Below are 25,101 nucleotides of genomic sequence, written 5' to 3'. Positions count from 1 at the left end.
CTCTCTTTCCACCATGTGGGTTCTGGAATGAATTCAGGCATGGGGCTTGGGCTCAAGTGTTCTTCCGGCTGAGCCATCTTGCTGATCCCCCACTCTCCTCCTGCAATTTATACTTCTATGCATTTCTTTGTTGCTAAAAATTATATTGCTCATACAATTTCTTTTTTTGCAAACTAAAACAACAATAAAGTTCCATCCCCAACACTGCAATGTTTTTTTTAAAAGAAATAGAGCAAATTATATATATATATATTATTATATATATTATTGGAGCAACTTCAAAAAATAATATAAGTTCAGCAGGGCCAGAGCTCCTCCGTCCAGGGTTTCACAATGTTGAACTGGTAAGGCAACCTTCCCTTGGCTGCAACTCCCTCATTGTTCCAGGTCATACTGGAAAAGTGGTTCCACAGGGTGATCTGGCTCCTCTCTTTGTGATGTACGAGGCTAGACATCCTAACATTTCCTGTACTACCAGCTTAAATTTGCATAATACTTCCAATATTTAATGCTCACCCCATCTAATGTAGCGTAAGCAGGGCAGATCAGAGTCCTTTGTTCAAGATCATAGGCTCATCAAGAGTGTAAACACGGATGGATGTACAGCCCGGATATTATTAGGTCTCAAAAAACACTTCCCAACGTTGGGTTGCTTCGTTCCCCCAACCCCCAGCCTAGCAAGGAGGCTTCAGACAACTCTGCCCAGTGGATCCTTATCTAAGGAACAGGCGCTCTCCCAACCTTCAAATGTCCTTGGCAACACTGCCACTTACCAGCTGGGGCCATTTCACTCCCGATGGCAGGGGGGACACATAGCCCTTACCAAGGGGGCCCAACGAGCGGTGGCACGCGAGCTTCGCAGCCCCCGGGGCTTGCTGCCCATCCGTCGCGACACTGCCGGGGCTGCCGCTTTCTGGGGCGCTCCCGCGACACATAGGCGCCGGTGGGGGGACGCACCATGGGCGAGGTGGAGAGGGCCTCCATCAGTTTAAGGATTGGCCGCGGGCGGGCCACCAGGGAACCTGTGGTTAAGGCTTGTCTGATGATAATCCTGGGACTTGACAGCCATGCCTCCAGAGGTCAGTCCTCCGCTATCCCAGAGTCCCCCGGTTCCCGGAAGTGCCCGGCTCTCCGGAAGTGCCGGGCTAGCTGTAAGAATAGCGGCTTTCTCGAGCGCTGAACCTGGTGGGTTGCAGTTCTGGGGTCCTGGTGACCGCGCAGGAGCAGGGTTGGAGCGGGGCGTTGGGGCTGAGCGGCAGGATGATGGAGGAGGAGGAACTGGAGTTCGTAGAGGAGCTGGAGGCCGTGCTGCAGCTCACGCCTGAGGTGCAACTAGCTATCGAGCAGGTGAGCGCTCCACCCCCTCAGGAGGGAGCTCCGGGTCCGGGCGGAACCCACCCGCCTAGGCTGGAAGGGTGGCGGCCTGGTGCGCAGAGGGGTCTGGATTTTGGTGGAGGTGGGAATGGGTTTCTCAGCTCATGGACCGAGCTCTGGGCTCGGGTGTCCTCTCTAGGCTCAGGTTGTCACGCCCTGCTGGGTTTGGGCCCAGATGCTGTGCTTTTTGACAGGATGAACCTAGGAGAAACCCCGTGACTGGATAATTCAGATGATGGGAGATTGTGAGACCTCATTCATTTTCCAAACTAGTGCTGCTGCTCCCGTTTCTCAAGTTAAGCCCTTGGAATTGGCAGCGGGAGACTTTCATTCCGGAAACAAGTGTTGTCATTGGGGGCGGGGGCTGTCATACTGGGAAAATGGCTCTTAGGCTGGTGAGGGAGGCGGAGAGGGAGGAACGAGAATTTGGCACAAGCTGGAGTTACCTGGGAAGAGGAAGCCTCAGTTGAGGATTTGTTTCCATCGGATTGGCCCATGGGCAAGTCAATAGGGCATTTTCTTGGTTGATGATGTAGAAGGGCCCCGCCCACTGTGCGAGTGAGGTACCACCCCTGGGCAGCTGGGCCTGGGTTGTATAGAAAAGCAAGCTGAGCGAGCCATGGAAAGCAAGCCAGTAAGCAGTGTTCCTTATGGTTTCTGTGCCAGTTCCTACCTGATGATGCACTTGTAAGCCAAATCAACTCTTTTCTTCCCAAGTTACTTTTGGTCATGGCGTGTTATCACAGCGATGGAAAGCAAACTAAGACAGACCTTTACCATAATTAAAAGGTTGAGGGCCAGCGAGATGGTTCAGTGGGTAAAGGCACTTTGCCACCAAGCCTGGTGGCCCGAGAACCCTCAAAGTAGAGGGAGAGAACTACTCCTGACCTGTACACATACATGTGTGTCGTCGTCGTCGTCCCCTCCCCAACACACACATAGGTCCCACACACATAAATACAGTAAAAATGTTAAAAGGTTGAGAATTCCTGCTATTTGGGTTATGTTGGTGAATATTCCTAAGAGTCCTCGATTCCCGACAAGAAGTTCTCTTGACTAAATCCCCTTGCCCAATATATTAAAATTTATGGTAAAGGTATTAGAAGTAATTGTTTAAGTCCCATATAGGTTTTGTTCTTAATAAAGGGGAAAAGATCTTCCTTTAACATGGGGCTGTGATGTAAGAAAAAGCACATTAGGAGCTAGGGATATGGCTCAGTGCTAAAGCACTTGTCTCATGTGCCTGAGGATCTAGGTTCAATCCCCAGTACAAGTGCAAAAGAAAGAAAAGGAAGAGTATGCCTCACTTAATGACTGTGGGGAAGTTTGCACAACAACATTAATTCTACTATTACTAATTAGTATATGTGGACAATTAATACTTTTTGTTTGCGTTTTTGAGACAGAGCTTTTCCGTGCAGCACTGGCTGTCCTGGAACGTGGTAGACCCAGCTTGACCATTAATAATTAGCCATGGGTCTGCCACTGTACTAAATACAGTGCTTATATTTTCCCACTTATAGATTTTCTGTGTGTGTTTTGGGGGAATGTTAGCTTTGCTCCTGTAAACCACATTTGTTACATCCCAAGGCTGATATCCCATTGGGTAAAACTTGAAGTGCTGGGGCCATGCTCCTTCAGCATCTGTTTCCTTCAGCCAGAACAGGTGGACTCTGATGGAAGAAACAATACAGTCAGTTACTGTTTGAATTGGAAATATCAGAATGTCACATTGTTGTTATTATCACATGTTATAATACATTTTCTTTAGTTTTATTTTTTTCAAGACAGGGTTTCTGTGTAGCCCTAGATGTCCTGGAACTCACTCTATAGACCAGGCTGGCCTCGAACTCAGAACTCAGAGATCTGCCAGCCTCTGCCTCCTGAGTGTTGGGCTTAAAGGCGTGTGCCACCACCGCCCCGCCACAGTTTCTATTCTCGAGTTTTCAAGGTTTAGTCACCAGACACTTGATGTCAAGATGAATTTAGATTTTTTTCTTTAATAGTTCCAGATCCTAAAAATCCTGCAAGTACTTGTACAATAGCATTATTGTAAAGAGTATCAAGTTAAGGGTTGATATAACAGAATCACATTTTACCTGGAGGTAAGTTCCAGAGGGAGTGCATAAAGTGAGTACCACTACAGCCATGTTCCTCTTGAAATTCTTTAAAGCTATGAAGTTCAGCATCTAAAGGTCTTCTGATAACTCTAGTGTTTTCTCTGCCAACGCTGGGGCCAGGCATTCTCTTTATAGGTGTCACCGGATGAGTAGCTTAAGTCAAGGGCTGTGTTGTGTGAAATCTCTTAATGCCTGGGATGAAATCTCTTAATGTCCAGGAGCAGGAGGAGAGGAATGAAGGAACTGGGAGCAGTCAGAGGAAGTGGATAATTCACTAACTTCCTCATACCCAATCACAATGGCAGGCCCTGTTCCCAGCACTCCCTCTGCCGAGGGCATTTAATTAATTGTATAATCACATGTATGTGTGGTGTATTCCCACCATAGGTGGACAGTACAAAAGTGAAAATGCTCAGCTTTTAAATAAAATGCTAAGCTTCATCTCTCACTGACTTTGCCTCCACCTGCCGTTTATATCATGGAAGCCATAAACTCTCCTAATAACTGTCTTCTGCCTCTCTTAGAAGACTTTTTGATTCATTCATTTTTATTCTTAAGTCAAAAAATTACTTATTTGCTATTTTGTGTTTATGTGTGTGTCTGAGTGAGTTTATGTATGATTTACTATTTTGTGTTTGTGAGTCTGAGTGAGTTTATGTATGATTTACTATTTTGTGTTTATGTGTGAGTCTGAGTGAGTTTATGTATGCCACATACATTTGGGAGCCCTTGAAGGCCAGAAGATTCCCTGGAATAGGAATTAGAGGCAGTTTCGAGGAGCTTCTGTATGAGTTTTAGAACTGAACCCAAGTCCTCTGCAAGAGCAGCAAGTGCTCTTAACTCTGGGCCATCTCTCTGATTCCTTTTTTGTTTTGCTTTTTTGAGACAGCGTTTCTCCATGCACCCCTTGCTGTTATGATTTTTTATTATGCAGGGGGACCCCCAAGGGTATCCCACACATGCAGGGAAACACGCTGAGAAGATGTAGCCGTGGGCTGGGCAGATGCACACCACGCAGGGCATGGCGGTGGCCAGTGATACACAACCCAGACAATGCATCCACGTGGAGAGTTTATTATAATAAGAGATAAAGAGGCAGAGAGATGAAAAGAGGAAGAGAGAGAGAGAGAGAGAGAGAGAGAGAGAGAGAGAGAGAGAGAGAAAGAGAGAGAGAGAGAGACCGAGTTTTTCCTTAAAAAGAGACTTTCACGTCAGGATACAGGGTGGTCCTGAGGGGCAGGATCAGAATATTAACACTGGCTGCACTGGAACTCACTGTGTAGACCAGGCCGGCCTCAAACTCACAGGCATATGCAGCTGCCACCACCACCACCTGGCCATGATTCTTTAACCTTAAATTTCATAGGAAGCTGCTCCTCTGAAGATTGCTTTACAGAGTTATATATGTCTTGAGCTGATAAAATTCAGTACCCAGGGGATCACTGTTTTTTCTGGTTTTTGTTTTGTTTTGTTGTTGTTTTAATTATTACCTCTCTCTCTCTCTCTCTCTCTCTCTCTCTCTCTCTCTCTCTCTCTGTGTATGTATGTATGTATGTATGTACATGTATACATGGGCACCACAGAGTCAGAGGATAACTTACAAGAGTCAAGTCAGTTCTCTTCTGCAACATGTGGGACCTAGGGACTGAAGTCAGGCCTTCAAACTCGGTGGAAATGATTTTACCTGCTGAGTCTAATCCTGTCGGTCTCTGCCTCCACACACCTGAGTTGGAAAGTCTTGTGTAGGCCTTCACTCACTGTGCAGCTGAAATTGACCTTGAGTTCCCGATCCTCCATAGTCACTCTGGTACATGTATGCACACACACCATCTCCCAGGTAGACACCATGTCCCAGCCTTTTATAACCCATCCTCTTACCTATTTTTCAAGTTGTGACTTTTTTTTTTTTTTTGGTTTTTCAAGACAGGGTTTCTCTTGTGTAGTTTTGGTGCCTGTCCTGGATCTTGCTCTGTAGACCAGGCTGGCCTCGAACTCACTGCAATCTGCCTGGCTCTGCCTCCCAAGTGCTGGGATTAAAGGCATGTGCCACCACCTGGCTAGAAGTCTAAAATCTTGAATCAAAAATATTAGCAGGAGCCAGGCATTCTGGCATACCTCTATAATCCAATTACTTGGGAGGCTAAGGCAGGAGGACCAGTTCAAGGCCATCCTGGGCCATTTAATGAGTTGCAGGGTAGCCTGAGCTACATAGTAAGATCATCTCTCAAAAACCAAAACAACAAACACCACCAGAAAATGGCGTCTGCAGGCCCACACTTGCTCTGAAGACTCAGGAAGACTCGTGTGTTGGCCCTCCTTGCTTCTGCTGGCTGCCGGCGCTGCTTGGTGCTCCTTGGCCTCTGTCTTCTCGTGGCTTTCCGCTCTTGTCTCCTCCATTCCTGTGTCCACATTTTCTTGAGGATCCATTATATGTGAAGCCTTATAGAGTGAAAAAGTGGTAGCACACGCCTTTAATTCCGGCACTCAGAAGGCAGAGCCAGGCGGATTTCTGTCAGTTCAAGGCCAGCCTGGTCTACAGATCGAGATCCAGGACAGGCACCAAAACTACACAGAGAAATCCTGTCTCGGAAAAAAAAGAGAGAGAGAGTATAGCAAGAATCTTAAAAGTTCTTATTGATAAAATCAAACCTGAGGCCAGTTATTGGGGTGAATACTGGAAGGTCAGAGAGACAGAACAAGCCACAGCTATCTCACCTCGCTGGATCCTCAGCTGGTCTTGTCTCCTCAGACTGGAGGCCTCTGAGTCCTCATCCGGAATGGGTCTCAGCTGAACTGCTGCTCGAAAGCCTGAAGCTTAACCAGCCACATGCTTAACCAGCCAAATGCTGCTAGTTTCTGGTCCTCACGCCTTATATATCTTTCTGCTTTCTACCACCACTCTCTGGGATTAAAGTCTGGCTCTCTGGGATTAAAGGCATGTGTCACCATGCTTGGCTGTTTCCAATGTGGCCTTGAACTCACAGAGATCCAGAGGGATTTCTATCTCTGGAATGCTAGGATTAAAGGCGTGTGCTATCACTGCCTAACTAGTGGCTTTTCTGTTCTCTGACCCCAGATAAGTTTATTAAGGTACACGATATTTTGGGGAACACAATACCACCACAAGAGAGAGAGAGAATGAAAAAGTTGGAATTTTTCTGTTTTTGTTTTGTCTTCAAGAACCTACTGTCTAATAGATTGAATTTTGAATCCCCTATTATAATTTTTTTTTTTTTTTTTTTTCTGAGACAGGGTTTCTCTGTGTAGCTTTGTGCCTTTTTCCTGGAACTCACTTGGTAGTCCAGGCTGGTCTCGAACTCACAGAGAGCCACCTGGCTCTGCCTCCCGAGTGCTGGGATTAAAGGCGTGTACCACCACCGCCTGGCCCCCTATTATAATTTTATTCCCTTGTTTTAGTATTATTCTGTGTGTATACGTGATGTGATGTGATGTGTGGGTGCACATGTCACAGCATGTCTGTGGAGGTCAGAGGAGAACTTTGTGAAGTGGATTCTGGGGATCCAACTCAGGTTGCTAGGCTTGCAGGACAAGTACCTTGGCCCCTGAGTCATCCCACTGGTCCTGTTCCTTCTAAATGGAACCAAAACCAAGAAAGCCAAAACAGACCTGTGTATATCCGTGGTATCCAACGCAATGCTTTAATCAATTACCCCTGTTTTTATGTAGGTATTTCCAAGCCAGGATCCTCTCGATCAAGCTGACTTCAATGCCGTTGAGTATATCAACACTCTGTTCCCAACAGAGCAAGTAAGTATACAGCTTTAGGTTTCCTTCTTCCCAGTGGCTTCCAGCTTACCCTGTGTGTTGTGATTGCTGTGATAAACAAATGACATTAAGTTCAAATCACATTCCACTGTAACGAGCTGGGTCGGGTGGCCAGTGGAGCCAGCGAGGAGTTCTTTGTTTGCAGAGCACAGTGTTAGAACTTTTGTCCCTTTAGTTTGTGAGAGTCTCCCTCTCAGCTCGCCGAACTTTGTGTGTGAGTTGAGGTCTTACAACATGGGAGGGGGAAGTGGGAGGGAGGCAGGCGGGAGGAAACCCCAGCTTACACGCAGCATAAGAATGTAAGGTTGTAGACATTTTGTGTATGTCCTCCTGTTGTGTGGTTTGCCTAGATGGGGTTTTCTTACAGTAATTCAGAGTTAGAAGCCGGAAAATTGAGGGAAGGCCAGGTAGACTTTGGCCCACCCTCCCACCTTCCCACCCTCCCTGCGTCCCCCTTCTCTCTCTCTCTCTCTTTCTACACAGGGTCCAATATGGCCCAGCATGATCTTCACTGTATAGCCAGCATAATCCTTTTTGCCTCTGCCTCATTGGCACTGGGATGACAGATGTGTGCCACCATGCCCGGCTTCGGGGTTTTCATTTGTTCACTAAGCAGGTGTTTACTGAGTACCTGTCGTGTGCTGTCAGTCACTGTCCTGGGCATACACGGGAATGCAGCCTTGCCACTGAGTGTGTGTGGTCCAAGCAGAAGAGACACTGCTGAATGCTGGGAGGAGACGGAAGGAAGAATGCAGTCTAAAGACGATAGGTTTCTTAGGAAATAAAACCCAGGGGCTTTCGGCCAGTGCTCAGTCAGCCAGTCCAACTCCCCAGTCACCTGTGGGACTGTGTGAGAGACTAGAGAGAAACGATCAAGGTAGCAGGCTAGCTCCTGGTCTCCTGGAGTGCAGTGTGAGAAGGAAGATAGGAAAGAAATCAACAAGAAGTGATCCAGTATGGCTGCGGGGAACATGTGTAGCCATCCAACATGGTGGCATGGACAGGGCTCTTATGAAAGAGCCTAAAGGGAGGTTCTCTTGGAGGCAGTTTCTGTTACACCAAGACATAATGACACAGGGACCAGGCCTATGACATCTTGTGAAACGTTGTTCTAGACAGAGACAGACAGGAAGACAGGAAAAAGGTCACTCTAAAAGTGGGAGGCCAGAGGACAAGTGATGAGTATACGGCAGAACATCAGAGAAATGCCGAGAGCCTTGAAGAGGCTGGGTGGAGAGATCACAGCCTGAGATGGAGCCCCCCATTGGTGCTTGAAGGGATGAAAGTAGAGGCCTATGCAGATAAAATCCATCCATTCATTTCCTCAATAGAAAAGGGCCTACTCTGCCTAATTTGGTGAGGCTGGAGGAGAGACATTGATTTGAAGAATCAGTCAGCCACCAGAGATAGTTTTTATGATCTCAGAACTTATAGTCTGCCTTGATAATTCTTCATCGCACTTACATTTAAAAGGAAATATGGATTTGTTTGTGTCAGTAGTAATTATTGTGTTATATATGAGTCCTCACTTCTACCACAATTATACTGTTAAGATTTAGCATTGATCTGGTATTGATTGCACTAAGCATTCTAAACATTTAGCAGCGATGGATTCTCCACTGTGTTGATGGCCTTGGTGGTGAGGATAATGAGCCAAGCAATAAGTAAATATGCAGAGTGCTCAGCTGAAATGCAGTATTGGATGTGGTGCAAGCAAGGTCGAATCCAGAGGCTTCCCTGAGGAATGAGACATACATTAAGGATGTTAAACTTTGGTTGTAGCCTGCTCCACTTGGCAGGTGTTGGCACCTCTTCTCCGTGTTGCAAGGGGAAGAACAGGTCCGTGGTAAACAGAGTCAGAGAAGGGTGTGAGCAGTGTAGGCCATGAGCAGCTCACTTGCGGCCATGAGTGGAAATACGCAGGTGGAGATTCAGAAGTGCGGTGCATCCTCCCATCACTGTTGTTATCCTAACACACCTTCCCACTGAGCTCACCAATGTCGTCCCGTCTTTTCCTGACTTTAACAACAAATTCTCTCTCTCTCTCTTTTTGGTCTGACAGTCTAGTTTTAAAAAACACATTGATTTTTAAAATAAACTTTGAAAAATGTTACACTGTGTGATTGTTTTTGAAGGTTTTGTAAGGAGCCTTCCGTGCTCAGCATTTCTGTGAAGGGGAGCTGGGGTTTGCTAGTGATGGAGGCTTGGTCACAGCCAGCTTAAGAGAGCCTCTCTCTGCTTATCAAGAATGCTGACTTGCCGGGAGGTGGTGGCACACACCTTTAGTCCCAGCATGCATGAGGCAAAGACAGGAAGATCTCTGAATTTGAGGCCAGTCTTCTCTACATAGCAAGTTCCAGGACAGCCAGACCCTGTCTCAAAACAACAACAACAAAAAGAATGCCAATTCAACTAAACAAACAAAAAATCAGTGTTAGAAAGCTACATAGGAAGCTGCCAGGTTTTCACCTCTTTCTAAAACAATTGTACACACACACACACACACACACACACACACACACACAGACAGACACGCACACATGCATGTGTGCACACACATGCTTTTTAAAGTGGAGCATTTGTTTTCTCCAGATTCAGTTCTGTGTCTTATCTGATCATGCTTTCATATATGTGTTAGCATGCAGTGACGTTTCTTACAGTAAGTCAGAAAGTGCAGAACACAGGGTCAGGGCACACTCTATTTTCCTGGTCCTAGAGTTATACTTAGCCAGCCGTCTACCAGCCCAGATTCCCATGGATCTTCATGAAAAAGCAGTAGAAAGTATTGGCCTAACATCCATTCTTTTTGTTTGTTTGTTTGGGTTTTTGTTTTGTTTTGTTTAGAGACAGGGTTTTTCTATGTAGCTTTTGGAACCTGTCCTGGATCTCACTATGTAGACCAGGCTGGCCTCAAACTCGTAAGAGATTCACCTGCCTCTGCCTCCCAGTGCTGGGGTTAAAGGTGTGTGCCACCACTGCCCAGCCTTATCAATTCTTTTAACTTTTGGGCAAAACCCATCTGTATATACCATGAGCCTACAAAAAATAATTTCAAATTTAGATCGTTTCAAAGATGTTTATATGTGAAGGTTTAGTGGCATTGTGAGTGAGTCGATGGGGCTGTGTATCTCTAGAGTGGCTTGCATGTCTGCAGATTCTGCAACTGGAGCGGGGCCACAAATCCTCAGGTGTGGCTCCTTCATCAAGTCTGGGGGAAGCTTGGCTTTCTGTACTTAATAGAGGTCCCTACATGGTGCTGGAGGAGCCAGCTGTGCTAACCATGATCTGGAAAACACTTTCAGCTTCCTTATAGTGAATTAAAGGATCATTTGTAACATTACTGGAGGTTTGAGAGGAGATGCTATAGAATTTATGAAAACCAGTATAATCCTAGCACTTGAGGATTGCTTGAGTCTAGGAGTTAATGACCAGCCTGGGCAACCTAGCAAGACTCCTAGCTTAAGAGGAAAAAAAAAAACCCAAAAATAAACTGGAGATATAGCTCAGTGGTAGGGTATTTGTCTAATATTTGTGAGGCTAGACGTTAAAGATCTTTTTTATAAATTTTATTTATTTGTATATTTTATGTGTGAGAGCTCTATCTGCATTATGCCTTTATGCCAGAAGAGAGCATCAGACCCCATTATAGATGATTGTGAGCTGCTATATGGGTGCTGGGAATTGAACTCAGAACCTCTGGAAGAGCAATGAAGGCTCTTAATCACTGAGTCATCTTTTCAGCCCCAAGGTTCAAGTTCTAATGCTGGAAAAAAGAAAGGGGGGGAAAATATGCATAATCAAGAAATTTGGGGGCAGAAAAAAGAACTTAGCTGGGCATGGTATCATTTGTAATCCCAGCACTTAGAGGAAAGAGGATCAGGAGTTCAATTTTAAGGTTTATTTATTTATTATGTATACAGTATTCTGTCTGCATGTGTCCTTGCAGGCCAGAAGAGGGCACCAGATCTAATTGTAAGTGGTTGTGAGCCACCATGTGGTTGCTAGGAATCAAACCCGGGTCCTCTGGAAGAGTAGTCAGTGCTCTTAACCGCTGAGCCATCTCTCCAGCCCCCTCACTGCTCACTCTTACTGCCTAGATTTTTGGTCATGTATATGTTTTAACAATTTTAAATACCTTATAACTTTTATATTTGTAATTAAAACAATCTTATAATTTATAATTATATATGCTATATACATAATTATATATAGGTATATAAATCATATTAATTTTGGTAGTATCCCTGATTTAGAAAGGTGTGATGACAAATTCCTGAGTAGTTTTCTCAAATACTAATTTGAAAAAAATTTATTTTTTATTTTATGTATATGAGTGTTATGCCTTCATGTAAGTACACCACATGTGTCTGTGCCCATAGAATCCAGAAGACAGTGTTGGAAGAGGGTGTTGGATCCCCTGGAACTAGAGCTACAGATGGTGGGAGCCACCAATGTGGATGCTGGGAACCAACTCTGGGTTCTCTGAAAGAGCAGCAAGTGCTCTTACTCACGGAGCCATGTCTCCAGTCCCGTTACACTAACATTTAAATTTTTGTTGTTCATTTTTTTGAGACAGTGTGTGTGTGTGTGTGTGTGTGTGTGTGTGTGTGTGAGAGAGAGAGAGAGAGAGAGAGAGAGAGAGAGAGAGAGAGAGAGAGAGAGAGAGAGAGAAGGAGAAGGAGAGGGAGGGAGAGGGAGAGGATATATATACATGGGCTAATGAGAAGGCTTGGCAGGTAAAGGCACCTGCCACTAAGTCTAAGGACCACATATCAGAAGAGAACAGACTCTCGCAAGCTGTCCTTTGCCCTGAAGCCATGGTACTTGTACACACACACACACACACACACACACACACACACACACACAAATGAAACATAATAAAAAATTTATTTTTTATTTATGTGTAGATGTGTGTCTGTATCTGTGTATGCTGTGTGTGCTCGGGTGCTTACGGGAGCTAGAAAAGGTTGTCAGAGTCCCTTGAGCTAGGTTTACAGGCAATTACAAGGTGCCTGTGTGGTGCCGGGAACTGAACTCAGGTCCTCTGGAAGAACAGCAAGTGCACTTAACTGCCGAGCCATCTTTCCACCCCCCCCCCCAGCCCACCAAAAAAAAAAAAAACATTTTAAAGAATATATATAGCCATTTCTTGAATTTGGTAATCTTTAGACAAGAAGGATTAAACCACAGCGTTGTTTTATAAGAATCACCCAAAATAATTATACAGATGTGCAACTGCATTTTAAAAACATAATGTAAAAATATTTTAAAAATACATGTATTCTTTAAATATAATTATAAATCATGTGATTAAAAAATCTTAATGTGATTTAATCACATTAAGATGTGATTAAAAAATTAAATATAACATAAATATTATATATTAAAATATAAAAATATTTTAAAGAATATATGCACATTTTTAATCCCAGCACTCAGGAGGCAGAGGCAGCAGATCGCTGTGAGTTCAAGGTTAGACTGGTCTACAAAGTGAATTCCAGGATAGCCAGGGTTATACAGTGAGTCCCTGTCTCAAAACAACAGTAACACACACACACACACACACACACACACACACACACACACACACACACACGTAATCATGATTGTTGTTTTAAGAGTGGGTTCCATCAGAGTTAGTAGGCCAGGAACTGTCACACCATCTTGTTTTAGAAACTAAGGGAGGTGAAGAGTTGCCGAGCCACCCTCCCGGGAGTTGGTGGCGACAGAGGTCCTGGACAACTCATCGGGTGTTCCTGCATGGATGGTGATCTAGATCACACCCAGTCCAGTTTGAAGGGGCTAACCGAACAGAGTAGGACTGCATTCATCCCAGTGGAGGTGGACTTCCCCGTTAAAGCAGCTTCTCTTGTCTGAATTTCACCTTCTCTCGGACCGACTACTCTTAGATTTCTGAAAATTCAGAATAAACCTTGGCTTAAAGGGAGAGATGTGAACAGGCTACTGTGGCATCTCAGTTCTGGTCCTGGAAGGTTTCTGGCTTCCTTCTGTCAGCAGAGAGCCAGAAGCAATTTATTAGCCTAGTTCCTCCTGAGAAAAAGTTTGTGTTAGGGAAGAGGAAAAGGGAATTAGAAAATTGCTATCCTTTCCATCTTCCACCAGGGGGCACCATCTCACCACATTTTCTCTAGGTCCGTATGTGTTACTATTCTGTGACAGTCATTATAGATGAATTAAAATGTAGGCAAATACTCAGAGGCAAAAAGAAGAAACATTGAAATTATTCTTTTCCTCAAGCTACTAATTCAGATTTTATAGATTCCAGCCACTGGCATGTTACAATATATGGTCTTCCCAGACATTTTCCTACCACGTCTACATTCATAAAAGTAACTTTATTTGCCTAGTGAATTGTAATGTACTATAGAGAGGTATGTAATTTGTTTGTTTGTTTGAGACAGGGTTCTCTTGCCACCCTGGCTGTCCTGGAACTCACTTTGTAGACCAGGCTGGCCTCGAATTCACCTATCTCTGCTTTGAATGCTGAGATTAAAGGCGTGTGCCACCATGCCAGACTGTATTTTTCTTTTTCTTTTTTTTCCTTTGAGAAAGGGTCTCACTAAGTAGACTGGCCTCAAACTCCTGAGTGCCGGGATTATAGGTGTGTACCATTATGCTTGGCTTTAGCAAACAAATATTGAGTAGCTTGGTTAGTTTTTCCAATTGAAGGGCGCCATTACTCAAGTTAGTCCTTGAGGACTAACACGCTGTCCTTAGAGGGCCTCTTGGCTTTCTGCAGTTACTGGTTTCTTCAGAGAGCCGTTGTCCTGGCTTCTAAGGTGAGCAGTAATTTTACCTGGTCTGGAACCGCGTCGGTGGGGTTGTGCAGTCCACATGCTGGTTTCCGGCTCTCCCCAGCAGTGCTGTGTAAGTAAGAAGTAGACATTTTCATACAACTGTATTCAGTCATCCCCTTTGTTTGCTGGAGTTTCTTTTTTTTCTCTTTTTGAAACAGGGTCTTACTTTGTAGTGCTGGCCAGCCTTGACCCACCTGGCTCTGCCTCCTGATGCTGGAACTGAAAGAGTGTACCACCACATGAAGCCCACCACCTTATGTACTGTGTGTTAGCAAACTTCCCATACAGCTCCAGACAATCTTGTAAGCTTTATCGGCCTTGCAGTGCCTGTCCCAACTGTCACAGTGCCTGTCACAACTCTGCCACTGTGGAACACAAGCAACCGTAGGTAGACACGGAAGTTGACCACTGTGGCCGTGTTCCAGGAAAACTTGAAGAGAATGGGTGCATCTGTCAGCTACTGCTTAGTTCTCAAAAGTTCTCATCTGGGAAGATGGCTCAGCACTCACTGCTGAGGGAAAAGCATGGGGACTGGGTTTGGATCCCGAGCACCCACGTAGACTGGGCGTGGTGGCTTGCCTGCAGTCTCAGCACCCCGAAGGTGGAGACGGGCTCTCCAGGGCAAGCTGGCGGGGAAGACTAGGTGAACTGGTGAGCTCTGGCTCTAGTGAGAGACCCTGCCTCAATACATGAGGTGGAGAGGACGGAGGAAACTGCTGATGTCAGCCTCTGGCCTGTGCACATCTGTGTGCTCACAGGATATGCAAACATACATCCACACATGCACACATGTGCACATACATGCAAAACTAAAAACAATTTCTAAAATAAGATGATTTTTAAAAGAATTAAATGTAGTATCAAGATTAAACTTCTTGAGATATCATCATTTCCCTGTGAAAGAGAATTCCAGAAAGTGAACTAACAGCCAACACTCTTTTTTTCTTCATTGTAGTCTCTGGCAAACATAGATGATGTCGTGAGCAAAATTAGACTGAAAATAAGGTAAGTAACACCATATGACTGTTAATTAGTGAAAAGCATATTAATTTAGTCATCTCTGAATCACATTTTTTGATGAAAGCACCAAAATCTCAAATTTAAAAATAATTCTTTCTCATGGGTTTTTATGTAAACTCTATGGCAGGGAGCTTAGTTCTTTGGCCGGGGTCTAATGATCATTTGTTCTGCCCATACAAAATGAAGGGAACTGGAACAGACTCTGTTTAAAAAAAAGGTTATCACCCAGGCTGTGGTGGTGCACACCTTTAATCCACACTGGAGAGTAGACACAAGAGGCTCACTGAGTCCGAGGCAGCCTGTTTAATAGAGTTCCCAGCCAGCTAGAGCTGTACAGTGAGACCCTGTCCTAAAACAACACAGAACAGGTCCGTTCATCAGGGCTGGGAATGTAATTCAGTAGAGTGCTGACCCAGCAGACATGAAGCCCTGGATTCAATCCTAAGCGTGGCATAAACCCGTAAACCAGGTGTGGGTGCACACACCTGTAGTCTTAGCATGTGGGAGCTGGAGGTGAGGTGGCCAGAAGTTCAAGGTCATCCTTGGCTACATGGTGAATTTAAGACCAGCCTGGGATACATGAGACCCTATCAAAAAGAAAAAGAAAAAGGAAAAAAAAAAGAGGAAGAAGATGAGGAGGAGCATGATTTCATTGCTTCAAATGTATTTTGGAGATTTTGTGTGCATTTGTTTGTTTGTTTCTTTCTTTTTGTTTGTTTGTTTTTTTTCCGAGACAGAGTCTTTCTATGTAGCCCTTGGCTGTCCTGGAACTAGCTCTGTAGACCAGGCTGACCTCGAACTCAGAGATCTGCCTGCTTCTGCCTACTGAGTGCCGGGATTAAAGGTGTGTGCCACCACGTCCAGCTTGTTTTTGATGAGGAAACTTATTTTGGAAATGGAAAGCATTCATTTTGAGTGTAGAAGAGGAGTTTTTTCCCTAACATTCTTTAGTCTTTCAGTAAAGGGCACTGCCCTGTAATGTATTGTTCCAGTGGTGCCTTAGAAAGCACAAAGATGAACTAGAGAGAAGGCTCAGGGGTTAAGATCACTTGGTGCTCTTGCTGAGGACCCAAGTTCAGTTCCCAGTACCCATGTTGCTGCTCACAACCATCTGTAACTCTAGTCCCAGGAGATCTGACACCCTCTTCTGACCTCTACAGGCACTAGGCATGCATTTTGTACATATACATATACACATGCTGGCAAGACATTCACACACATAAAATAATAAAATAAGTAAATCTTTTTTTGTTTGTTTGTTTTTGTTTTTCAAGACAGGGTTTCTCTGTGTAGCTTTGTGCCTTTCCTGGATCTCGCTCTGTAGACCAGGCTGGCCTCGAACTCACAAAGATCCTCCTGCCTTTGCCTCCTGAGTGCTGGGATTAAAGGTGTGCACCACCACCACTATCACCATCACCACCACCACCACCACCCGGCTAAAATAAGTAAATCTTAAAAAAAAAAAAAAAAAAAAAAAAAAAAAAAAAAAAAAAGCCTCCTTGTTGTTTTGTTGGCTTCAGTTATAATGGCTCTAGAGGAGACCTCGAAGTTGCCAGAGTTTATATAGAAAGTAGAAACATCCTGGCGATCCAGAGAGCCCTGTCAGCTAGGTATTTCCTGCATTCCTGATACCACACCTTAAATAGATTCTTCAAGTGCAAAGTGAAGCTGGCTGATAGAAATTCCTCTGGCCGAGGCGCCATGCAGTGGCCCTTGCTGAGCCCCTGGGAAGAGACATCCCGGAAGCCATAGATCTGCCTCTGACAGGCTGCACCTTGGGGCACAAAGAGTAAGGACTGAGTGCAGAGACCACCCTGGCTCCTTGACTCTGCTCACCAAAGTCAGGATTTTGCAGTTGCTGATTTGAATTTGCTGGCTTATTTCTATAAAACATCTGTAACTTTGTCATTGCTGATTTACTCTGTGAAAAACGTTCACAGTTTTATTGGTCCTTTCGGCCAGCTTCTGAACATTAACTCTTGCCAGTGTTTAAACAGAGGCAATGCTAAGTCTGCACTGGTGCGGCTTCTTGCATTGGTGTTGCTGCCTGCTCCCAGGCCCCATTCTTCATCGCTTGGGCTCGTGTGGTTTTGTGTGGTTGGCGGCATTAAATAGGTGCAGTCCACGGGGGTTGATGAGTGAGCTACTGACTTTCTCTTTCTTTTGGTCTACCCGGAGCTGGGTTGATTGGAATGACTCGTATCCTGTCTTTGTTTTTTTTTTTTTGCCAGGAGACTGGATGACAATATCCGGACTGTCGTAAGAGGTCAGACAAATGTGGGGCAGGATGGAAGGCAAGTAAGTGACGAATCCCCCCACATTAGTTACAGCCCTGATTTCATGGAGACCCAAACCCCGCGTCACCAGAATGTCGACCAGTTTGTTTGCACCTTGTTAGCCTGTTCCATGTGCAGCAGGAAGCATGAGTGACCTGCTCCACCATGACAGGGGGAGCATCTCCAGGCCAGCCCTGAGCTCTCACACGGTGTCTCCAGACCCGGATTGTGTATTAATGCACAGCTGACCCGGGGCCAGCAACCTGCAGACTGTGATGGACAACCTGAAGGGTCCTAGTTTTTCACCGCCTCAGACAGGCCTTATGTGCCATGCCTAACTCGCGTCCCTGCCTCTGTCTGTCAGTTGGTTGTCGGGGACTCAGTATTGGTTTGAGTGCTGTAGATGTTGACGGGAGGCAGCCGTGGTTCCTCACACCCGTCTCGCCAGCCCGCAGAACTGGGTTCATTCCAGCTTCATGTAGTTCCTTCCTCCTCACTAGGGAGGGCTGTTGCGAGGGGATGGAGGGGAAGAAGCCTGTGGAGAGGAGGTTATTCTTTGGTGACCGAAGGGCAGATGTCATCTGCTAACCAGCCTCTCTTCTATTTGGATTGTGTTTGGCAGTGTATTTCAGAGATTGCTGTCGTAACAGAAAGGCTGCTCGTGCCTTTCCCGCCTTCCTCTCCACAGTGTCTGGCTGGCCCTCCCTTCCGTTTAGTTCACTTAGGTCAGCCGCACGTTGTTGGGATGGCTTCCCTCTTCTCCTTTGTCCTCTTCAGCTTTTTGCAGTGCTGGAGATCAAACCCGCGGCCTTGTGCACACTAGACCAGAGTGTTCCACCCCGAGCTACTGGCAGTGTTAGCTGCCTAGCCTAGGCAGCCTCAAAGTCCCGGTCCTCCCGCTTCACCTGCTGAGAGCTGGGGTGAGAGCGGCAGCCGCCATGACCAGCTCTCTGACAGTTTGTAGGACAGCGGGCTTCTGAAAACAGCTCTCATGCTGCAGGCTTAGAGTGCAAGAAAGGGCCTAATTCTAGGTACAACTTTATCTGTAACATCCCGCTCTGCTGCTAATGGCTCAAAGATGTCTTGACTCTTAGATTTTTCATTTTTTTTTTCTTGCTGCTGTTGTTGTTGTTTATTTATTTGAAGTTTTTTGTTTTGTTTTTCCGACACAGGGTTTTCTCCGTGTAGTTTTGGTGCATGTCCTGGATCTCATGCTGTAGACCAGGCTGGCCTCGAACTCACAGAGACCTGCCTGCCTCTGCCTCCCACGTGTTGGGATTAAAGATGTGCACCACCACCACCTCCCAGCTTGAAGTTTTTTATATTTATTTTTATTTTATGTGTATGAATGTTTTGCCTGCATGTATGTGCACCGCATATGTCCCTGATGCACATGTGGACATCAGAAGAGGGTGTTAGACACTTTGGAACCGGAGCTCCAGGTGGTTGTAAGCCGTCTTATGGGTACTGGGAACTGAACTCAGTGAAAGGAAAAGTATCTTGGCTCAGGACCCCTGCTAGCAAGTTCTCAGCACAAAGATTCATTTGCCCCAGAGGGCAGGGAATACGAGACAAAGACAGGAGCTAGAACAAGGAAGACCGCAGGGGATTTGTCCCAGAAAACAAAGGATTGTCTCAATAGAGAGGAGACAGATGTGGTCCATAGACAAATGGCAGTTTATAAAGGTAAAATGAGAAACCCATGTTAGGATGAGATGTTTAATTTTGATTGGGCACATTTATTAGATGATGTTTTTTGAGACAGGGTTTCTCTGTGTAGCTTTGCTCTTTTCCTAGAACTCACTCTGTAGACCAGGCTGGCCTTGAACTCACAGAGATCCGCCTGCCTCTGCCTCCCTAGTGCTGGAATTAAAGGCTCGTACCACCACCGCCTGGCTCCAAAGGGGGCTTTTGATTGCTGGACTTCAATACTTTGCTATCTCTCCGGCCCCCTTATTTGCATTTTGTGTGTGTGTGTGTCTGTGTGTGTGTGTGTCTGTGTGTCTGTATGTCTGTCTGTATGTCTGTGATGGCCAGAGATCAAAATCAGATGTCTTCCTCAATTGCTTCTACCCTATATTTTCGACAGAGCAGCTCACTGAACCTTGAGCTCACCAGTTTGACTAAACCGTCCAGCAAGCCCCCAAGGCTCCTTCTGTGTCTGCCTCCCCCATGGTGGGATGGCAGGTGTGTGCTGCCGCTGCACCTGGCTTTTAGATAGGTGCTGGGGACTGACCTCAGGTCCTCATGTTTGAGAAGCAAGGGTCTGGCCTGTCGAGCCCCTGCCCCAGCCTCATTTAGTTTTATGCATCTCTATTTCCTACGTTTCATGGCTGTCACTCTTCCTCTTGACATACCCCTTCTCTTGTCTGTCAGGACGTAGCCTGTCTTCGTCCTTTCCTCAGCACTGGTGCTTCTTGTGTGCTAGTTCCCTAAGACATCCTGTTTCCTGGACTCTCCCGTGATGCCGGGGTTTACTGCTTGTTTTCATCCGGTCCCATGTAAACAGGACCCTGGAAGTAATATCGAGGAGGAAGGTCCCCTCACTGGGAGGATTAGCCTCCGTGTTTCATGTCGACTCACGGCATTTGCCTCCTCAGAACCCTCCACCTCTGACCTGAGTGAAGTCGGTCACGCTCCCTTACTGCTCTTGAGGCTGCCGTCCACGTTTCCCGCTGTCTCCCCCTGTGTCCTGAGCACCCGAGAACCTCCTGCTCTGCTGCACGCCCCGCGCTCTCTGACCCGTCATATGTCGTCTTTGTACCTGTGCTAGTTATCACCACCGTGCCACCACGACCAGCCAGGAGCAATGTCAGGGAGGAAGGGGTTATTCTGACTTACAGCCGCGGGGATCCAGTCCATCCCGACCCGGAAGGCCCGGCCGGCCGGCCGGCAGCAGGGACATTAGTCACATTGCATCCACAGTCAGGCAGAGAGCGGTAAATGCTGTTACTCAGTTCTGTCTCTTCTTTTTATTCAGTCTAGGACTCCAGCCCATAGAATTTAGGGTGGGACTTCCTGATTTATTAACCTGGTCTAGATAATCCCTCTCAGATCTGCCTCTCTCATCCATGATTCCAGATCCATCCTCACTAATCAGTCTTCACTACTAAGGCCTGAAGTGGGGTTTTTTATTTTTGTTTTTGTTTTTGTTTGTTTTTTGCTTCCCTTTCTTCCAGATTTTATATTTCAGAACTTTACCCGTCTAAGGGCAAGCTCAAATACTGCTTTTTCTTCATGTTATTTATTTATCCCATCGAATAACACCAAAGTACTCAGACTTTGAGGCCCAAGGAGACTCGACCTTCATCTGACCTCTCTTCATCTAGAGAGACAGATGTGTGTCCTTCCCACGTGTCTGTCAGCCCCAGCCCTGCGCTGTGCCCGGCCTCCCTTGGTTACTAATGAGTAGGTCAGGGCCCGTTGGCTAGTTTGTGGTCCCCTGAAAGCAAGGCTATCGTTTTTGTCTTCATGCTTCAGTCTCCATCGTCCCGGGCAACTGCAGTGAGTGTTTGCTGTGTCTCAGATCAGTCATTGCCAATAGACAGATGCCCTGCCCCTGACTGTCAGAACTTCATCTTAGTTAGGCTTGAGGGACTTTAAAGTTTGGTTTGGGTGGGCTAGTGGGGTGTTCAGTGCTAAGGAACTTGGGGTTCCTGAATGCTAGGCAAGTGTGCATAGTTCTACCACCAAATTGCTTCTCCAGCTCATGGTTCATGTGTGAATAGGTCCAGGTTACTGCTGGTTGGAATAGCACTGCTGTATTTTGTGACTTAGCCTACATTTAGAACGGCTTACCAGAAGTCTTAAAATACTTGGCGAGTCTCAGATGTTAAGATTGATCCTAAGACTGTGAAGAGAAAGCTGATGATTCATCACAGTTTTTGTTGGGTCATGCTGTCTGTACACATCCTGGCTGCTTCCGTTTTAACTTGTGGACCATCAAAGAGCAGCATGGGGGAGCGAGCCCCGGAAGGGGTAGGCCTCAGGAATGCCTCTCCCCACCTTCACTTGGAAATGGGTCACAGGTTGTCAGCAGGGCAGCTCGTATTTCAGAGAGCAAGACCATGTTTTCAAGAATGTTTAGATCGAATTTCAGCCTGTGATGGAATTTGTGTTGTCTCCTTAGACTCCAGACAGAGAGGAAGCCCAGAAGAAATAATGGCTTTTCCTGTCATCTCCCATCTGTCTCTGTCAGCAGACTGACATGCCAGCCCAAGTGGAGACTGTTCAGCAGAGTGCGCTCAGTTCTGTCCTTGTCGGCTCCTAGGGGCGACAGCACGGATCTGGCGGGTGCTTTGCTGAAGGGAGTCCCCAGCTGACAGGCGTAGACTAGGGAATTATAGATGTGCCAGAGTACTGGGTTTTCTAAGTCAGGGGGCCCCAGGCTCCCCTCTTCTGTGGAACATGAGCAGTTCGCTTTCAGAACTTGTTTCCACAGAGGCTGAGAACACTCAGAGAGCAGGAGTAGGAGCAAAGGAAGCTTCCCTCCCTGGATGGACTCTCCACCCCTGAGCAGCTTGTCAACCTGTGTAGAGCAAGCGGTCCGCCTCATTGCGCACCGTAGAGTCTTCTTGGAGCTTGCTTGTTTTTTGTTATTTTGGGGTTTTTGTTTTTGTTTTTTGAGACAGGATCTCATGCAGTGCATTCTGGCCTTAAAACCCTCCTACCTCCACCTTCCAAGTGCTAGGACTACAGGCGAATGCCTCCAGACCTGACTTTCCTCATGTCTTGGAAGACATTTTAAGTGATTTCTTGTTATGGAGGAGGGTAATAAGCATGCATGCCAGTGCACATGTCAAGGCCAGAGAAAAAGTTTGCAGACTCAGTTTTCTCCCCACTTTTCTAGGGGTTCTGGTATTGAACTCAGCTCACTAGGCTTTCATGCTGCTGAGCCATCTCTTGGGCCCTTTAAAAGACATTTTTAGCAGGGAAGTTATTTTGTGCTGGTATGTGTGTTGTGCGTGCGTGCGTGCGTGCGTGCGTGCGTGCGTGCGTGCGTGCGTGTGTGCACCAGTGTGTGGAGGTCTTGTTTTTTGAAACAAGGACTCTTCACTGGACCTGGAGCTCACTGATTGAACTAGGCTGGCTGAACAGCAAGCTCTAGATATCCAGCCCCCCCAGCACTGGGGTTACAGATACATTTTTTGGGGGTGCTAGAGGTCAAACTCAGGTCCTCATGCTCCTTCACTGAGAACTTTACCAACTGAGTCATCTCCCCAACCTTGAGAACAGATCTTTTTTTATTGTTTGGGGCTTGGCATGATAGCACACACATTTAATCCCAGCACTCAGGAAGCAGAGGCAGGAGGATCTCTGTGAGTCCAAGTTCAGCCTCTTTCTGGGCCAGTCAAGACTACATAATGAAACCTTGTCTCAGAAATAAATGAATAAATAAATAAATAAATAAATAAATAAATAAATAATAGAATTATGGGCTGGAGATATGATTTAGTGTTTAGGAGTCCTTGTTGATCTTTCAGAGGACCTGAGGTTCCTAGTATCCATGTTGGGCAGCTCACAACAACCTGTAACTCCAACTGTGGGGGATCTGATGCCTCTGGCCTTTATGGATACTGCACTCCTATATACAAACCCACGCACAGACACAGGCATATACACATAAATAATTAAAAAAAATATTTGGGCAGATTTTTGAATTGAAAATCCAATGAGGCCATTTTTTAGTTTCTGGAATACCAGCTGCTTGGTTAGCAATTTGCTAAATAAACATTTTGGAGAGCCTTTGGTTGTTGACCCCCCTCCTGTGGGCCAGCATGTAGTGGTCTAGTCTGTGACCTCTTCTAACCATACTACGACACTCTTACAAAGTTCCTGTGGCACTGGCTCCTCCTCATTCTCATCTGTTGAGATCATCAGTCCAAAACCTTAATTAGATGTTCACATGTTAGAAATGTGTGGATAAAGTGAGTCAGTGCATGCTCTGATATGCTCTGAAATTCATGCAGCTTCCCAAGAATTAAAACACACAATTGGCAGGTAGCTAGAAAGAGGTGAATGTAAGAGCGGGTTAGAGGAGGGAAAAGCTAGCTGGCATTGAAATTGCAAGAGGGGTCAAAGCTTGACCAGAGTCACCCATGCAGGCTCAGCCTCTGAGAATCACTGAGAGTCACCGATGCAGAGTCAGCCTCTGAGAATCACTGAGAGTCACCGATGCAGAGTCAGCCTCTGAGAATCACTGAGAGTCACCGATGCAGGCTCAGCCTCTGAGAATCACTGAGAGTCACCGATGCAGAGTCAGCCTCTGAGAATCACTGAGAGTCACCCATGCAGAGTCAGCCTCTGAGAATCACTGAGAGTCACCAATACAGAGTCAGCCTCTGAGAATCACTGAGAGTCACCGATGCAGAGTCAGCCTCTGAGAATCACTGAGAGTCACCGATGCAGAGTCAGCCTCTGAGAATCACTGACAGTCACCGATACAGAGTCAGCCTCTGAGAATCACTGAGAGTCACCGATGCAGAGTCAGCCTCTGAGAATCACTGAGAGTCACCGATGCAGAGTCAGCCTCTGAGAATCACTGAGAGTCACCGATGCAGAGTCAGCCTCTGGATTTCTCTCTTTGTGCAGCTTGGCCACAGCCTGGCTGTTTCTGTGAGCAGAGCATGACTGAGGTTTAGGAAGAAAATTACTGCCACCCTTTCCAGCTCACTGCTCACTGTAGCTCAGGTTTGGAAAAAGCTGTAGACAACTGTAGTGTGAGCTTCCCCCCAGTCGAAAATATATAGCTTCTCTGACAGTTTCTGATTCTGCAGAAGCATGGATATGTATGAGATGGGGAGGTCAGCTGCATTGGCCCACAGGGCACACTGTTCCAGATGTGTTCAGCTTTAATTGTAATAAACTTCTCTCCGACTGAACTGAATAGGGAAGTATACTTCGCTGTGGCCCTCATCAATTTCAGTTCTGCCAACTGGACCACGGTATGCCCAGTCCCTTTCCCTATTACAGCTCCTGCCGTCTAGAATGGCTGTTGTGGTCCTTTTCAGACAGAGCCGTCCTGCACTTCCCTAACTGATGTAACTCCCAGAGCTTTCACTGTTCTGGTTCTTCCCTCTGGATGGGGTTTGTCAGCATCCCCCTTAATGTGTGGTCCCTAGGAGTAGACATTGTGTGAACATGCAGAGGGGTGCTGTGTCTTCTTGTAATAGACTGGGACCTTGTGAGGATTCCTTCTCTGGGGAGGCACAGGCCACAGTCTACCCCTTCCTCATAAGGTCCCAACGACAAACTAGAGTACAGTTTCACTAGAGTTCACCCTGGGGAACAAAGGAGTTTTTTGAATTTACTTGCAGTTCCTGGGTGAGGGGTTAATGGCAGGAGTGTGGGTGACCCCAAAGCGGCCACACTTGAAAGTGCTCACCCCATATAGATGATGGCTTCCCCATAGCAACATATATGGAAGCACCACTGTAATTAACCTGCACCAGCCTGTATTCTCTGGCTCCTCCTGAGAGCCGCAAGCTTTGTGCACTTGGGGCGGAATGGCAGGCAGATGGCTGGGAAGACCACCTTGTCTCTCCGGTGAGGGCCCAGTGACCCTCCCATGCCAACCATCATCAAACTAGATCCTTAGTGATGGACTCGAGGAAGCAGCCCCACCTGGCCTGATGAAGATGGAGGGTGTTTCATTCCGATAACCACTTTCTATTATAGACTGTCTGGGGTCTGCCAGTGCCCTGA

The 25,101-nt window shown here is 46.3% G+C and overlaps 2 protein-coding genes across 4 annotated transcripts in view; one reads left to right on the top strand and one right to left on the bottom strand.

The window, feature by feature from the left end:
* Positions 1-911, bottom strand: part of Tlcd3a (TLC domain containing 3A) — a 29,873-nt gene extending 28,962 nt beyond the window's left edge. The window contains exon 1 of the mRNA XM_042282415.2: positions 774-911. The gene's annotated coding sequence lies outside the window, so the exon portion shown is untranslated. The remainder of the gene's footprint in view (positions 1-773) is intronic.
* A 172-nt stretch (positions 912-1,083) lies between these two features.
* The window catches only part of Vps53 (VPS53 subunit of GARP complex), a 153,568-nt gene continuing 129,550 nt past the window's right edge, over positions 1,084-25,101 (top strand). The window contains exons 1-4 of one of the 3 annotated variants that reach the window (XM_006977408.4): positions 1,084-1,347; positions 7,182-7,262; positions 15,057-15,106; positions 17,353-17,419. In XM_006977408.4, coding sequence (XP_006977470.1) covers positions 1,261-1,347; positions 7,182-7,262; positions 15,057-15,106; positions 17,353-17,419 — 285 coding nt within the window. In that variant the 5' untranslated portion in view covers positions 1,084-1,260. Of the gene's footprint in view, positions 1,348-7,181; positions 7,263-15,056; positions 15,107-16,832; positions 16,911-17,352; positions 17,420-25,101 lie in introns of those variants that run through there. The other 2 variants (XM_076542912.1, XM_076542914.1) reach the window with 2 other exon arrangements.

Source organism: Peromyscus maniculatus, chromosome 8 (assembly GCF_049852395.1).
Source record: "Peromyscus maniculatus bairdii isolate BWxNUB_F1_BW_parent chromosome 8, HU_Pman_BW_mat_3.1, whole genome shotgun sequence".
Taxonomy (NCBI): domain Eukaryota; kingdom Metazoa; phylum Chordata; class Mammalia; order Rodentia; family Cricetidae; genus Peromyscus; species Peromyscus maniculatus.
This window is presented reverse-complemented; position numbering and strand designations above follow the sequence as displayed.